The sequence below is a fragment of the Strongylocentrotus purpuratus genome, unplaced genomic scaffold (assembly GCF_000002235.5).
Source record: "Strongylocentrotus purpuratus isolate Spur 01 unplaced genomic scaffold, Spur_5.0 spur5_scaffold_9, whole genome shotgun sequence".
In the NCBI taxonomy this organism is placed as follows: Eukaryota; Metazoa; Echinodermata; class Echinoidea; order Camarodonta; family Strongylocentrotidae; genus Strongylocentrotus; species Strongylocentrotus purpuratus.
Window position 1 is genome coordinate 838,524 of NW_022145615.1, and position 16,667 is coordinate 855,190.

The 16,667-nt window shown below is 35.6% G+C and overlaps 1 protein-coding gene across 3 annotated transcripts in view; it reads left to right on the top strand.

The window, feature by feature from the left end:
• LOC578358 (CREB-regulated transcription coactivator 1) overlaps positions 1-16,667 on the top strand; it is a 52,596-nt gene that overhangs the window by 11,917 nt on the left and 24,012 nt on the right. For all 3 annotated transcript variants that reach the window (XM_030977101.1, XM_030977102.1, XM_030977100.1), the window contains exon 4: positions 13,702-13,760. In XM_030977101.1, the coding sequence (XP_030832961.1) occupies positions 13,702-13,760 (59 nt within the window). The remainder of the gene's footprint in view (positions 1-13,701; positions 13,761-16,667) is intronic.

A 16,667-nucleotide genomic window follows, 5' to 3' on the forward strand; every position in this document is an offset into this window, starting at 1 on the left:
CTCTCTCTCTCTCTCTCTCTCTCTCTCAATCCACAGCCTGCAGGTGACCAGGCTGCAATAGCAATGTTTCAGCCATCGTATTGAAGAACATAAATATAGCAGCGATGAAAGATGTGATAGTGAGAGAGACGACGGAGATAGTAGTAAAAAAAAAGATGCACATGCAGCCAGCCGTCATGGACGTGCAGGCATCAGTTGTGATAACAATAATTCCATTCACACATGTGCATTGTATAACAGGTCCACAATCACAGGAAAGATTCCATTTCATGCAAGAGTGAATTGGGGATGAAAGAACGATTCTAGTGGATCGAGTGTTCATTTTGTTTTCTATAATTGTCTGTTTTGGCACTAATTATAGAAAGTAGATTAAGAATAAGAGATAAAGAGAATTAAAGGGAAAACCTGCACATAAATACATACACATATAGAGATTGTTCATGGGTCTCATAGAGATGCTATTGGTTGGCAGCCAATATGCCTGTGTACAGTCATATTTAGCACTTGTTGCCAATATCATTATGCACATTTCTATTGGAGATGATCCAAGATAACTTCTTACAGGTCATAGACCTCTGTATTATAATGAACATTAAGCTTGAAGATATCTTTATCATTTTGATTAAATAAGTTAGTTGCGTTTAGAGTCTTTAGACTAAAATATTTGTTCTAAATATTACCAATATTTTCCATACACCTACGAGTACATGTGAAAGGCTGATTAAAAATATGCTGAAAATGTTATGCCGTGATTGTTTGTGTTGATCTGAAATTTAATTTCCATATTTTTTCTTCTTGCCATAGTATTGGGTATGAGTAGTGTTATTTTTGTAGAAATATCACTAAAACTTGCATTCTTTATACATACATGTAGGCTACATATATATCCGTCATGTCCGAAGTATTTAGAAACTCAGAATCATTTTCTAGAATTTCCTGTTTAAAAGACATAATTGTGTAAATGTCAAATTAAGGAAGAGGGAAATATAACTAGTGCCTGAACTGTGATACCAGAAATAGATTAAAATAACATTGCTTTACTCTAGAAAATACATTTTACTTTCCATATAATTGACATCAATTCATGCAGGAAATTCTTTTATTACCAGTGATCTTTACATCACCCAGTATGAAAAAGGGATACCTTTTTTACGCCAGACTCCAAATGTTTTCCCAGTTCCCACCCACAATTATTAGATTCAAAATAAAAACTGGATTTCACTTCCATTCATGCAAGTAGACTTCATTGTGATTCAATGACACACGCAAGCAGTACATGCTATTTTTAATTCGCTAATGTATCCATTCACTTGTCATAATTATTCATCTTCATATCGTTAATCTCATCTAAAATGCTCCGCTTACCGCCCTGCACACCGACCAGCGGAGTGTGTGGACGACAGACCGAGCGTATAATATACCTGTAACATCATCATCAATGCTATCTGATGATCAAATTGGCAACTCGCAGAAGGTAATATATGATGGCTTGTCATTCCTACTGAGCATGCAGACCGCCGCATTATGATAATACGCTCCAATACTCCGCTCAAAGACGAATAAAAAGAGAATGCATGATGAGGCTTGACTCTGGAAAGAGACCAGTGAGTTGAATGAGGAATACTTAGGGAATATATCATCTCATTACCGTGTATGGCATAGTTTTTTCCATCTACCGGTAACATGCAAATACGCTATTCTACTACAGTGTAGCTTCGTCAGTAAACCTGTCAAGGCGCTTTCTGTGATGTTCGTCACAAAATAGGGATGAATTCAGTATTCATTTCATATCCAATGTGATATTATTGCACTTGTATACCTAGTGCTGCTTTCACATAAACATGTTCTTTCTTTGTATTTCACTTTTTTTCAATGGTGTTGATTTCACAGGATACAGGTAGAATGTAGTTGTTTACTTTCAAGCACATTTGGTGATCATTGTTGCATAACGAAGGATTTCAAATTAAAAGAGCCTTTTTTTTCTTTCTTCAATGTAATTTTGAGGGAGATATTACTGATAATAAAGTTGTAATTTTGGCAGTGTTAGAGATTACCATCTCAGATCAAATCCTGTATATCTAATATTATTATTAATATGTTTACAGATTCTAATCTACACTGTATATTGCATATTTTTTTCCCCCATTTTTTTCTGGAAGTACTATGTAGGCTCTGCTTTTTTTCTTTTTAATTTTTCTTTCCCTATCCTCTTGCCCCATTCTTTCTGTCCATATCTTTTTATATCCCCCTCCCACCCCCTCTCTCTCTCTCTCTTTTTTTCTCTCTCTTTCCTCTTCTCTGCATCCATCTATCATCTCATAAAGACTGCATCGTGAAGAGTGTCAATGCATTATTGAGTTGCCAATGAAAAGGGAGAGAGTGGATATTTTTTTTCAAGACTCATTTGATGAGCTTATGAGGAAGTTGTGTCCTTGGGTAAACAAGAAAATTGTGACTTCTGATTCTAGATGCGAGTGCCTGTATGAAGAACCTTTCCAGTAGGTGTACTCATGATTTTATGATTAGATTTTGTATAGCAATGAGTCTTTGGATGAAAATCTTAGTTACGCATGCGGTTCAATTTGTAAAAATACGCTGTGAAATATTGGTCTGAAAGGTTTCTGAAACAAGGTCATGGTTATGGAGGATGAAAATGACATTCTTATTAAATACTACTCTAGTTAAATGGTAACGCATTTGTATTTAGAGTATCTTTTCTTTGTACAGTTATATGAATAATTTGTTTACTCTTCTTATCAAACGTGAACATTGATAATTCATTCCCTCTTTAAATGTTTCCTTTTCCTTGATTTATCTTCCTAATGAGACCAATTCCACAATTTTGAAACTTTCTTGATCTTATTGAAAAAATAGTTTCTTCAAAATGATTGTTATCTATATTTATTCTCTATTTCAACTAAATATAGCAAGAACCAATAGCCACTTCTGTGTTATAAGTACACCTGAAGGTTTATCAAGTGCTGTTCAATTTACTGCTCAGTGAAAAATGTTTAATGTTCTGCATTATTGCTTTCCTACGTACACCATCACTCTTGAACATATGAACACTTGCTTCTGTTGAACTCAAGTTTGTTTGTTAATAATGGCCTATGGACGGACTATCATTAATTATTTATGCGCTCTACACTACGCAAGTATTATTTGACCAGGCCAGGGCCCTGTTTCATAAAAGTAGTTATCAATAACAACCGCAGGCCACAGATCTATCACAAATCTACCCACAGTCAATCAAATGCAAGTATTTCAGTAGCTTATAACAACTATCGTTACTAATTATTGATAACAAGTTTTATGAAACAAGGCTCAGCAGCAGTCTTCTCCATGTTAAATAAAGAGGTAAAACAATTTTCAAATTAATAAATTGCCTCTTATAAGTTTGGGTTTCTCTGGTTTTCAACAAAAATATATAAAGTATGCAAACATAGAAATTGCTATTCTGTGAAGTTAAACAAAGAAATATATATATATATATATATATCCACACATAGATTCTTGGAAGAATTTTCTTTTGAAAAATGTTATCTATGAGGAACACCTAGGGGAAAAAATGTTATAGAAACTAAATAATCTTTGTTTTCCTTCTATTGCAACCACAGTCATAAAGCAATAACATTTTATATGTCTATGTCTGTGATGTGTTTGTTGTCATATATTTACCTAGACTTTCATGAGTTGTCATGAATTTGCACAGGTGTACCACATACACGTACATATCCATGGTATAGGTACTGTCTGTTGAGAGCTACAATGTATGGCATTTTAATTCAGTTCCTTCTCACATTTGTAGGGCTTGTGTCCTAAAATAGGTCTATTATGCAAGTAGAAATACTTTTTTTTAACACAGTGACACTTTTGACGTGAAGTCTCAACATACATGTAAGTTATGTGTATAAAGTATTGTGCTTATTGTCAGTATCTGTGTCAGCAGACTTATATTTTTCATTTATACTGAACTGACACTCTGATTTTTAATTTACTTTTATAAAGGTGCATGTGACATGCTTCATTTTTTTCTCGCAAGAAGTAACATCTTAGTAGACTGGAGCCAAGCCAAATCTCATTTATCCTACTCATTTTATATGATCAACAAATAAGTGAGGTGTAAATAATGAGCCTGATAAATTACTTGATATTGGAATTAGTCCCAGTCTACGTTCAATCTGTCAAAAACTTACTATTGTGACTTGCTTCACCAAATTGAAAGCTAAATGAGAATATATATTTGTGATGGCAATTTTCCAGGTTAATTCAAACTATTATTCATCGGAAGTAACTACTGCCAGATGTTGAATGCATTGTTCCAATTACTATGTTATTAGAAAAGAATGATTATAAAAATAAACAGTGGATTGAGAAGAATAAAAAGGGGTCAATGTACTCTTACATGTATGTTTTGATCTATAAGTCCAGAAGCTAGTCTTATAAATCAGAACTAATTAATGTTTGTGCCTGAACAAACTGAAATATTGCATGGAGATACTAGATATGGGTATTTGTAACGATTCTTTCATAATCTGATAAGCGGATCATCTTTGTGATGTCAGTATGCTTAGAAACCCCCTTGGCATGAAATAATAAACATAGTCTGCTTTGACTTTGAGGCTAGTGTGTTTCCATGATCAGAGTAGTATTTACATGTACCGGTACTGTATCATTGACTATCTGAATAGCCTGATAAACAGGTTTATTAGGGCCTGAAATCCAAGACTAACCTGTGTTATTCTAATTGATGATATGATTGCCTCCTTGTGTATGCAGGTTAAGGTTAACCTAGAATTATAATTGAGAGAAGAATAACATCCTGACTTCTAACAATACCCTGTCAAATTTCCATTTGATACAATCATTTATTAGAAAAATTAATTTGACCATTAATGCAACATTCAAATACAGAAAATTGATGAACAGCTTATAAATATTTGGTTCATACTTGGTAGACATCAGGAATAGATTTTAAAAAATCTAGTTTACTTTACTTCATTTTCTAGTATTTTTCTTTTTATTAACATTCAATTCAATGAATAAACCACTCTCATTTTAACTCACACCTTATGTTGAATACTTATCCCAAAGAATGCCACTTCCCCAATATGTTAAACTAGTGAATGCTAATTCAGTATTCCTTGTACTCAAGACTAAAATAGTGTTTTTCAGATGAGATTAGACATTACTAACACTCAGGAATCATACTTTGTCCTCACGTGATCACATCTTATTTGCAAAGCAAAATGATTCTTTGTTAAATGTTTATCCCAAAGAATTCCACTTTCCCCAATATTCCTTGTATTTCAAGACTAAATGGTGTTTTTCAGATGAGATTAGACATTACCAACACTCAGGAATCGTACTTTGTCCTCACGTGATCACGTCTTATTTGCGAAGCATCAAAAATGATTCTTCATTAAATGCATCAATGACCCTGGAAGATCATAAATTTGAATGGTACAATGCTCTGTGTATAAGAGCTAGATCAATAGCAAGAGGCAGGTTTTGTTTGTTTAAGCTGAAAATAGCTCCTATCTATATTTAGAGCAAAATTAGGTGGCTAGGTACTTCAGTTACGATAGAAAGTCAGGAGAGGACAGTATAACTCTTCTGATTTTTTTTTTCTTTTTTACTAAAAGAAAGAGATAACGATCACTCCAAATTTTATGTGTTCATTCTTGCATTTTGCTCTGATAAGTGTAAGATGGCAGGCTTTAGTTTCTCTTTATTAAAAGGTATTCTTTGAATTCTTGGATTATTTGTACATATAAGGGGAAATCCACTCTCGTACATGTAGTTTTGATAAAAGAAAAAATACAAAATTTGCAGATTAGTGAGTTTTGGAGAGAACAAAACTTGATAAAGGATAAGAAGGTTATGAATTTTGAAGTTATAATTAAATGGAATAGAAATTGGTAATGCTGTGATTGTGCTCATGAGCAGCTCACCTGTTATTTGTACTGAGAATTATATACAAAGTCTACTTGATGCCAGGTAGCCCTTTCAAAGAACTTTAAATATGTGTTTTGTAAAATTGTCAGCAGATATTAGTATCTGCAGAAAGCACACCTTGCTGCCCTTAGTAAGAGAGTTGATGAGATTGTTAAACTGTATTATCTCTACGATGATATCGGTCTCCTACATTTTGTAGAACTTTGGCCTTTTAGATCTGCAAGCAGCTGAGGTGCTCCCATCTGACAAACATTCCAACATTGTGTAGGAATTGAAAAGTGGAAATTGCTAAACCACTTTGATTATTTTGATAAGTTGTTAATGTTACCATTATACCCACTAAATAATGAATGTACTCATAAGGACTGAATAGTAGACTAGTATCAAAACACAGAAGCAGCAGAGAGAGAGTGTGAATCATTATGTTGTGTTGCATCCAACATGAAGCGAGAGCATGAAAGTAAATGTTATGTTTGTCTCTCAATTAGGCAGTGTGGTATGCTGAAGGCAGACAGACGTATATATACACGCCAATGATTTCTCCTTCATCGCACCTGTAAACATGTGCAGTCTGAAGCAATTATGCCTGATGTTTTTGTCACAAAGCTACAAGAAAGTCAAACAAATATTTGTAGACCAGGGAAATAGTTTGAAATAGGCACAATTTATGTGGAAAATATTCTCTTGCTGTACAGACTACAGGCTTGTTATATTGCAAGTGCTAGAAAGTCTGTTTGGTCATGCAAGTTTGCACAGATGTACGCTGTACTGTATTTTGTTGTTGTTTTGTCCTGGCACTTGTACAATATAGGTCCGAGCCCTGTTTCATGAAACTTTTTATCCATAACAAACCAAAAATTCCTGAGCTTATTTGCTCTCAACCAATCAAATGCAAGGATTTCAGTAGCTTATAACAGTTAATAGTAAGTTTTGATTTTAAAAACACACTTTATGGAAGAGGGCCATCCCGCCTCCCCCCCCCCCCTCCCACTCATTGTTATTTAGGGTATGCATATGCATGTGTATGTTTCCTCCTTTTGAAAACACCCCCCTAAGTCCGGTGTGTAAACTGTATAGTCAATACGGGCCGGATTTTTGTGTACTACGAGCCGGACTTTGGTGCGTGAAAAGTACCCCTTTACCGGACATTTTGGTAACACGTATGGTATCCCTCCGTTCACGGAGTGGGGGGGGGGGGCATGGTTTCAGTCTTGTTGTGAATCAGGTTTTTCTGGTTCAGTTGCTCATTATCTTGCTTTCGTCTGGAATTGGCTACTTTTCTTAAAAGAGCAGTCAGCGAAGATAACATGACATTAACATTAATTTGTGACATGAAGTGTAGGCCTATAGGCCCTAAACGTGTATAACTGTGAAATTATATGCTGAAAGTGTGCGATTATCCTGATGATATATCTGTTCTACATTAACCATTGTGATTTGCAATGAGTTAAATTATTTGATCATTTTCAGCTTCGGTTGAACTTGTTGCTCCACCTACACAAAGCCCTTCGACAATGTCAATGTCTAGCCAAAGCCTAATGATGATGTGTTGGTGTCCTCGCTTTGTGTGTAGTCCCATATAATCATATTATTATTAATTTATCTTGGCACTCCTAATTGTTTGTCTGTTTCCATGGCAATGACAGTGCTGCATGAAAATAAAATGAAGGATTATGATGATGTGGAGAAGTTTGATTCTAGCATGGCATTGTAACATGCTTGTTTGGTCGACGCCCGGTACCGTTGTCGTGCAACTTTGCAATCAGCATGTGATCTGGCCACTCCGTGACTTTGTCTAGACCATGTATTTATATACAGTCACTGGAAAGCTAGAAAGGGTATCGACCTCATCAAATTGTATTTAACGAGATTATGACTATTCCATTCATTCATAAGTCGCATGCTTCTACATGTATAGTGGTAGGGGTGTACATTATACTTGTGTGGATCTGCTTTTTTTGCTAATTTAGGTCAGTGAAATCACTTTCATCAAACATTTAGAATAATAACATGATGGACAAGCATCTCTCAATATAGTTTAGAAAAAATAATCTCTACTTTCTCAACATAGATAACCAGGATACCACTCCTAACCAATTTGATTCTCAACCAATCCGATTGATTTTTGATGCTACGTAGTGATATGATGAATGAAGGACAATATTACGAAATTTTCATAGAAATGTTTACAGCAGAGTCTTAGTTGTCTGTCGTGTCCTGTGATATACATCGTCCTTGTTTTCACGAAGTGACGGTAGTGAGGAAAATCGTAACGCAAAGTGAATGCAATTTTTTTTCACTACCGTCACTTTGTGAAAACAGCGACGATATGAACTTTATTTCTCTCCAGTTGTCTCTCTTCTCTACACACAATATTTGTTTCCTTTTATCACCCCCTTCTTGGCCATCTTCTTCCATACTCTTTGGTGCTCTCTCTCTCTCTCTCCTCTCAATGATGCTCCTCCTCTCCTCTCTCTCTCCCTCTCACATACCAACACCCACACACACTCTCTCTCTCTCTCTCTCTCTCTTTCTCTTTCCTACCATCTGCTCTTTCTATCTCCTCCCCCTCTCTCCTCCCCCTCTCTCCCTTCGCTCATCTCTCTCTGTCTTTCACACGCACACACACCCCTTCCTCTTCCCCTCTCACGGTCAGTCGGGTTTATTCCTGTATCAGTCTTTGTGAATTTTATGTTTCCTGTATTCTTAGAACCCAGAGGTGATTAATAAGAGATCTCTTCTCTATTCAGACTGCCCTTGTGTTCAGACTAACACTATTCATTGTATAGCTTAGTGAAAATCAATGGTAACAATAAATTATTCATTTTGTTCCTACACTGAACGTTGTATAAAGAAATCTTATAATGATATGTTATATACTTCAAGCAAACACCTGTTTGAGCATTGTTTTGAACAAAAACTTTACAGTCATCTTATGTTTTTCTTTACATTTCTGAGTTTGATTTTTGTCCATTGTGTGAAAACAATCTGATTGGGTTTCACTTTGCCTCTAATGTTCAAATCCTTCGTGTTTACACAAATACAGATGCAGGTACACTTGTATTCATATCTCATGTACACCCCTTTCACTTTACGTTCCTCTCATGTTTTACTCTACCATTCTACATTGGATTTTTCCCATCATGTGAAATCACCCTTATCAGGTTTTGCTTTGCCTCTAATGATCCAGTGCCAGACAGTGTGTGTATACCATTCACCATATCAATATGAAATCCTCTGTTCTCTCTATGGCATCGGCCGGCCGGCTGGCCCTGTAATGGCTTAATTATCTCAACGCCGGCTGCTTCACAGCTCCAGTACTCTTACAAGCATGAGAGATGGATGGATGTGTGAAGGTGGCAATTGGATGCCTCATTTCATAAACCAGTATGATAACGGTGATAAAGATTTGGAGTTATAATGGCCGCTGTATGCAAAACATTGTGATCATAATGACATCTGCATCTTACATGTGCAATCTTCGTATGAAATATTGTTCGTTTATTCCAAGATAGAAGGGGATCCCTATTTGATTATGTGTGTGCTGGCAGTCTCATTCGTCGTCCGCTATATCCTACAATTGCATTTGGGGTAAATCTATGTTTTGGTGAAAACGAGAACTTCAGCTGCATATTGATCTCCGAGAGTGGGTCACGTGATCACAATGGCCATGTGAACAAGCCTGTGGCCATCCTATTTTTAATCGGTTTCGCTCAATCTTTCACTGACCCGTTTCTCTCATTTTTCTGCTTCTATTGAAACCAACTTAATATCAGGGTGGACTTCCCCTTGAACACTGGGATGGGGTCCTGTTCCGCATACAAATCTTATGTGTACAGTCTTGTTTAGACATGAAACACTTTTTCCACCCTTCGGCAGATAAGTGGGAAGGTGTTTATAATGAAAATTCTTTTGAAGACACATTTTGTATTTGGCAGGATATACATAAATCCATAGTAAAATATGAAGAAAAACAAGAGAAATATATTTTTTCATATTTTTTATTTCAGCTATTTTTTTTTGTTAATGTGTTTTAAGAATGATAAATACACTGAGAAAACAATGAAACAAGCAAGCAATTCATCATAATTTTGAGCTTGATTTTATAAACACTTGCATTTTTATTTACAGTGTCAAATAGTACCTTTACAGAACAAAGGTGAATCAATACTAAACATAATTGCAATTATTGTCCCAGAAACATTATAATTCTCTGCCCTCTGAGCAGTAATGGAAATGACACTGTACATGACTGTAGATATCTTGGAAAGTAGTTGCTAATAGCAACCCTAAGCTTGCCTGAGGATTATCCTCTGTACTGATGCACCGACGCCATGTAGACTTGTTCATACATAATGCAGTAATTTGCCTAGGGAAAAAAAAATTATCACTGAAAAATGAAACGACTTGAGCTTTGATTAGTCTACAGTTGAACAATTATTCTACATTTCTAAAACTGTATGCCAAATACCTATTCTAAAGAGAGAAAAATACTGAAACCTTCTTTATGTTAATATAAGTATGCCTTTAATTGTGAAACATTTGTACAACTGTTAATATGTCAGTTTCGGCAAATCCTAATATGGCAAAAAATGTGAAAAGTAATTTTGTCAATATTGCAAGTAGACTTATCCAATATTTTCTACAACTGTCAATATATCAGTACTGACAAAAGCTTTAAAACTTATACTGATGAAAAATACATGATGGAACTGATATAAGTAGGCCTCTGGTTGAGAAATATTCTCTACAATTGTCAGTATATTGATCTATGCAAAGCCCTGATCCATATTGCAAGAAGTATCAGTTGTCATCGAGGAATAGATAAATGAAAGAACTTTCCCAGGAGAAGATTGGAGAAGATATATATTCATAGCTCTGCAGATTTGAATTGGTTCAAGAACCTGTTATTGGGTCAAACCAAACCATGCCAAACATACCTTTAGAAAGATAATTGTTTAAAGCATAGTTTCCCCACATTTGCTGTTCTAGTTGAACTAAAAACCGGACATGAGCAGATATGATTTGCTCAGCTCAGCAGGACCCTAAGAAAAAAAAGAGTTATTATAGATCCCTGCCATTCATCATAGCCAAGTCAAGGGGAGCGAGGGCAGTGTGCCCACAAAATGTTAATATGGGCCACTGCATATACGAGATAGCGATTATGCAACAATTTGTATCATTGATTATGATATTGTATACAACTATACATCATTGAATGTGATCACTACACACAGTTTACCGGTATCCTAAAAATTACCCCCACCAAAATATTATTTTTTACCGTCCGACACTTGACATGAAACAACATTTGGTGATATTAGGATGCTCTCTCACGATCAGCTATCTTTGGAAACTCTTTCCATCTTTCTGCGGTACTCAATCTGTAAGACAGCAGAGAATCTTGTGGCCGATTTGCTATGTGGCTCATGGGGACCTGCAATATTCATGGCATTAAATTTTCATCCATGCATGACCGCCGTAGAGCACAGGAGATGAACGAGTTTGGACACAGCCAAATCCAAAAGATAGTCTTCTAGTCATCACCCTTGTAAGATTTTGATACAAGATTGGAAAGAGAGAGGAAGATAGGGAATCATTTGATTACCTTTATCTCAATTATAAAAAATTGAGTCTATATTATTCACACGCAAGATAGATATACTTGGTGATCTGTTTGATTGACAAGTATGATTATCTTTAGGGAATTTTTATATTTTCCTCTTTTTTTACATAAATGTATTTAAATCAGCAGAATTTTTCTCTGATAGATATATTTTGATAGACTAGTTAATAAATGCACATGTATGTACATTGTATTTATCAAATTCAATGTTTCTTCCAAGAACCATTATTAAGTAACTATTATTAAGTTAAACCGGAAATGGAAATTCTCTTTGCCCAATTGATCGTGAGCTTGGCAGCCACTGAGGTATTCATACATTACTTGTTCTATATCATACAAGTTTGTTGCAAGCTGTGAAACTCCCAGAGGAGAACAATATATTCTCTACTCAAAGGCTAAGGTGGATTTATCTGGCTTGCCAGATATTCCCTGACCTATTTCGTTCTCTGACAGCTTTTAACTCTAATTGAAGATTGATATGATCGATATGATCTCAGACCACTTATGTGCTCCAATAGAAACAGATTTTCACCAAACTACAGTGTATTATATGATTGCTGTAACAAAATGTAACAAAGGCAACTACAACTTGATTCCACCATCACCACAGCCTCTTCCATTATACTACATCATGTACCTCCTCTTGAAACAGGGAAACTCTCTCAGAATCAAAACTTTTTTCCTGAGAAGCCCTGTATAAATTAGAGATTATAAATACAGAGGAAATTGGACAAAGTTTAAATACATACATAACATATATTTGCCATTTTTGTATATATTATAATATTGTTTTTATGCTTGAGAAAAATTAATAAACTGAACTGAACTGAACTACTACCCGCAGACATGTTATACGCAAGTAGTGTGCGCGCGCACATGCCAATCAGTGATTATCAAGGTAATTATTTTGTTTACGCCATGATGTAAACATTACACCAAAAAATTATATATTTGTCAAGCTTATACAATATGATACAAGTCCATTTGTATCACTTAGCAAAAGTGAAATTGGGAAAGCGGAATTCTTGTTTGGTTCCTTATCACCAAAAAAGAACATACTCTGGGATTCAAAAACATTCAAATGTAATACTAGGAACCATTCTTACAAAATTTGAATTGGTTACAAGCTGTTTGAAAATATGACAAATTTGCATTTGTGAGCGCCTGATCTGAGACTAGAGTAGCTGAGACTAGAGTAGCTGTGGCTGCAGGATGTGTTGAGAAAGCCGTCTTTTTCCCCTGAGTTTCTTCCTCTGAAAAATGCATGAAATTGACACGTACTGATAATAATGGCTAGCAAATCATGCATATTGCAAGGCAGATTTTAAGCCCTTCGTTTTAGTGCTTTACCAGGAAAGGTCTTTTAACCCTCTTTGTAAAAAAGAATTTTGTTGTCATACTTTAATTATTTGCGAAGATAGTGGATATATGTTTGATGAAACTGATTGGGTAAAGCTAATGATTGATGCCCTAATTAGAAGCGTCTGTGCCTCGGACATTAATGTATTCCTCCTCATTTTGTGCCATTTGATGAGGAAGGAAACATTAGTTTTGCGCATCAATTGTTATCCTCATTAATGACAAATATTGCTTTCTTTAAAAATATGTGTGTACATAATACATTGCAATGCTTAATAATGTTTACCGGTATTTATAATGATCTCAATATTGTCAAGATTATCATACCTACTTCATTTTTTTGTACTATAATGAAATGAGAATATGTCATGATATAAAATAGATTTATTAGTAATTGCTGCTCAGAATTTAGCAGTTTACAAAAGTTTCATGCGACCATAACAACAAATTTTTATAACTCACGAAAGTTCCTGATTTGACTTTACTTGCTCTTATCTGACCAATCTGTGGTCTAATTATCTTTGTCGGCTAATTACTGACACATGTATATGCAGTATGTTGAATATTCTATGCACTGGTACTGTGTTTTGGGTCATATTATATAATCTATGTATCGTACATCATTGTAATCCCACATGCTGTTAGGAGGATGCTGGGGCAGATCTAACACTTTATTTATTCAAAAGTTCTGTCGTATTTTGATCCATGTAGAGTATTGTTTATGTATTGTTGGTGTATATTCCTTAACCCTCTCACACGAAGCAGCGCCATACAGTGCTCCCTACCTGTCTCCACCAAGTGATACAAGTTGGAGGAGGTAAGTCTCAAATATATTTCTTATTTTCATAAAACAATTTTTATAAATGTTATATATTATAGCTTACAGTTACATACATACAGTTATCAATGTTAATGTGGACGCTCTAGTGTGTGCAGAGGAGAAAGAACTGAGATAGAGAAAGAGAATGGTAACATATTTTCTGTCAGACAGAGCGAGATTGACATTTTTAAAAACAGGTGGATGGAAGCAAATCCGTCCCTTTAAGATTGCCTGGGAGAACAGTGCAGGAAGCTTTTTAATACAATGGTTTAGAAGTCGGTGTGGACCATTTAGTGTGTGCTGAAGAGATGAAGCTATATGAATGGAAAGAGATGAGAGAGAGAGAGAGAGAGAGAGAGAGAGAGAGAGAGAGAGAGAGAGAGAGTGAAAGGTTTTTTATGTGTATGCTCTCTGTCAGTCACTCAGAGGTTATTATCAGGTCAGCTTCTGGAATAACATCCATGTTCTGATTTCTAGCATATCTTATGTATTGATGAGGGCGCGTTCATGCTTGATTTTGACGGCCAGAATCAGGCATCTGTTACGCATTTAGTTTAAAACACGATTGCGTTCATGCTCACTTTTGTAGAATCACCGAAAAACGGCGATCACGCTCGCCGATCGTAAACTCACAAAAAAATGCGTTTACAATTTGTAAACGCGTTTAAATGGGGTCAAGGCACTGACCTCTAGTGGGTCTACGTAGCATGCGCACCTGAAGGCCACCCAAGGAGAATTGCCTGGAGAAGTGAGCATGAACAGTGCACCGTGGAACTGCGATTACGATGAGCGTTTACGATGAGCGTTACAAATCGCTCATTCTGCCTTCAAAATCAAGCATGAACGCGCCCTTAGTGCGACGTGCCCCACACACAGCCATTACAAAAATATTTTGGAGTTCTGGACATTCAATTTTTTGTTGAAAGGAACTATCTTGAAGCCCCACTGTGCCCCACTGTCCTACTTGTAGCTACTTGCTCCCTCTATATAGAAAACTTCCCCAATCAGTGCCTGTTGGTCCCCCATGATCCTCTTTTTCTCATGTTAGTTGAAAGCTGAGTTAATGAGACAGCCACCTGTCAGTGACCTTCCTGTGTGGTCTAATCCCTTCTGGCCCAGTAGTATTAATGGTCTTTAAGTTATTCAGGATAGCTGATTATGTATGAATTGAGTACAATGAGGTTTTAGAATCATTATATTCATCTTCATAAACTTTATAAGTTGACTAAATAGTACTGAAAACAATAAAAAGCACTGGATGCAAATATGAGTACATTCGACTAAACATTACAATTTGAGCCAAGGTTGTGAACTGATTTTTATAACGAAGGCGGTGAGGCGCAATTGGATCGTCGTCTCGCTCTCATGACTTTCGTTTTGCACATGAGTTCAAGTCCTACCCTGAGCAGACAAAGATTTAATAAGAATTTTTTTTGCCCCATTGTGTGTAAGCGCGCCCCTCCCCTCTATTCTGGTCTAGAATGTTAGCTGGAGGTCCTGTTAGTAGGAGAGTCACACCCTATATGTAGTTTAATACGCTAAACTTCTCGCTTCTGGCGTCATTTCTGGTGGTACAAATCTTGGGGCAATACATTTATTCCCACAGCACAGAAAGTTTTTAAATATGCATGTGTTATCCATGTATGGTATATTAAATTATTTAATGTCATTGAATAATGTTTCCCAACTCTGAAAAGTACAAATGTACATCCTACAGGCTTAGTTGTTGTGTATGATCCAATGTAAAATGAAGTGGTTGTGAAAAGCATAGGGTTAGTTCACACACAACATAATATTGAACAAAAACCTCCACAGTCATATGCTTTATGTTTTATAGCATTCAAATTTCAAAATAATGTAAGACTTTGGTTTGCACACAAATGTAAACCAAATCTTGTGGTAGACCTCTTTGTATATTCATATAAGCCTGATTTGATTTGTGATTTGATTAAGTTGATGAACACGATTGATCAGCTGAGACCTTCTCAAGAGAGCACTGAGCTAGAAAAATCTTTTCTCCATACTCCTACAAGAAGGGGATATCCCTTGTAGTAAAGGGACAGGTTAGCAGTTACAGATTTATAAAAGTACCATTAAACATTGAAAATGATACAACAGAAAGGCAATCTGGAAGTATTGATAGGGAGATATAAATTTAACCAAGAAAAAGAGCTCCCTACTACAATGTCTTTTTTTAAAGAGAATTCAAATGGGTTTTTTTATGTGCAATCTTTTTTTTATAATTGTTCAAAAAGACCTTTGTGTTTTTCAAATAGACATAGATAACTTTTTAATGAGAGGTATTAGAAGTTGATGGCACATTTGCTCTTTCTTTGTCATATTTATATGAATTTTTAGATGCACCGTACTTGCATCCATAATCAAATACATGAATATGCACTCATTTCATTTCTTTTGAGAAAACATTTTGTTAATGACAGTAATTTTACTGTCAGTATTTTAGATGAGTTCTGGTGATTAGAGAAAAAAATCAAAGTGCAGTTCGTAAATGCAGGCTAACAAAAGCTTTGTTGATCAACACAAAGAAATGTGTAGTCACATTAGCAGACATTTGTTTAGATTTTTCAATTTAAATACTGGTGTATTTCATAGATTGTCTGATACGTTACTGTATGATATAGACTCACAAAACATCACAACGCATAGCCATTGAGCTGTCTCTTGCTGTCCCGTAAAAAGAAATCCACTCTTGTTATATACTGCTCTAGATTGCATTGCAAGGTAAACAAATAAATGTAGAGGAAAGAAAAATCAATATAGCACACCATCCCCTGTCCTCCATTGTTTATCTTATTGATTTGGAAGCAAGGATTCTGTGGGAAATCGCTCAGTGATTCTTTCTAGAATATTACACAGTATCAACATTTGTACAAATATTTGCTT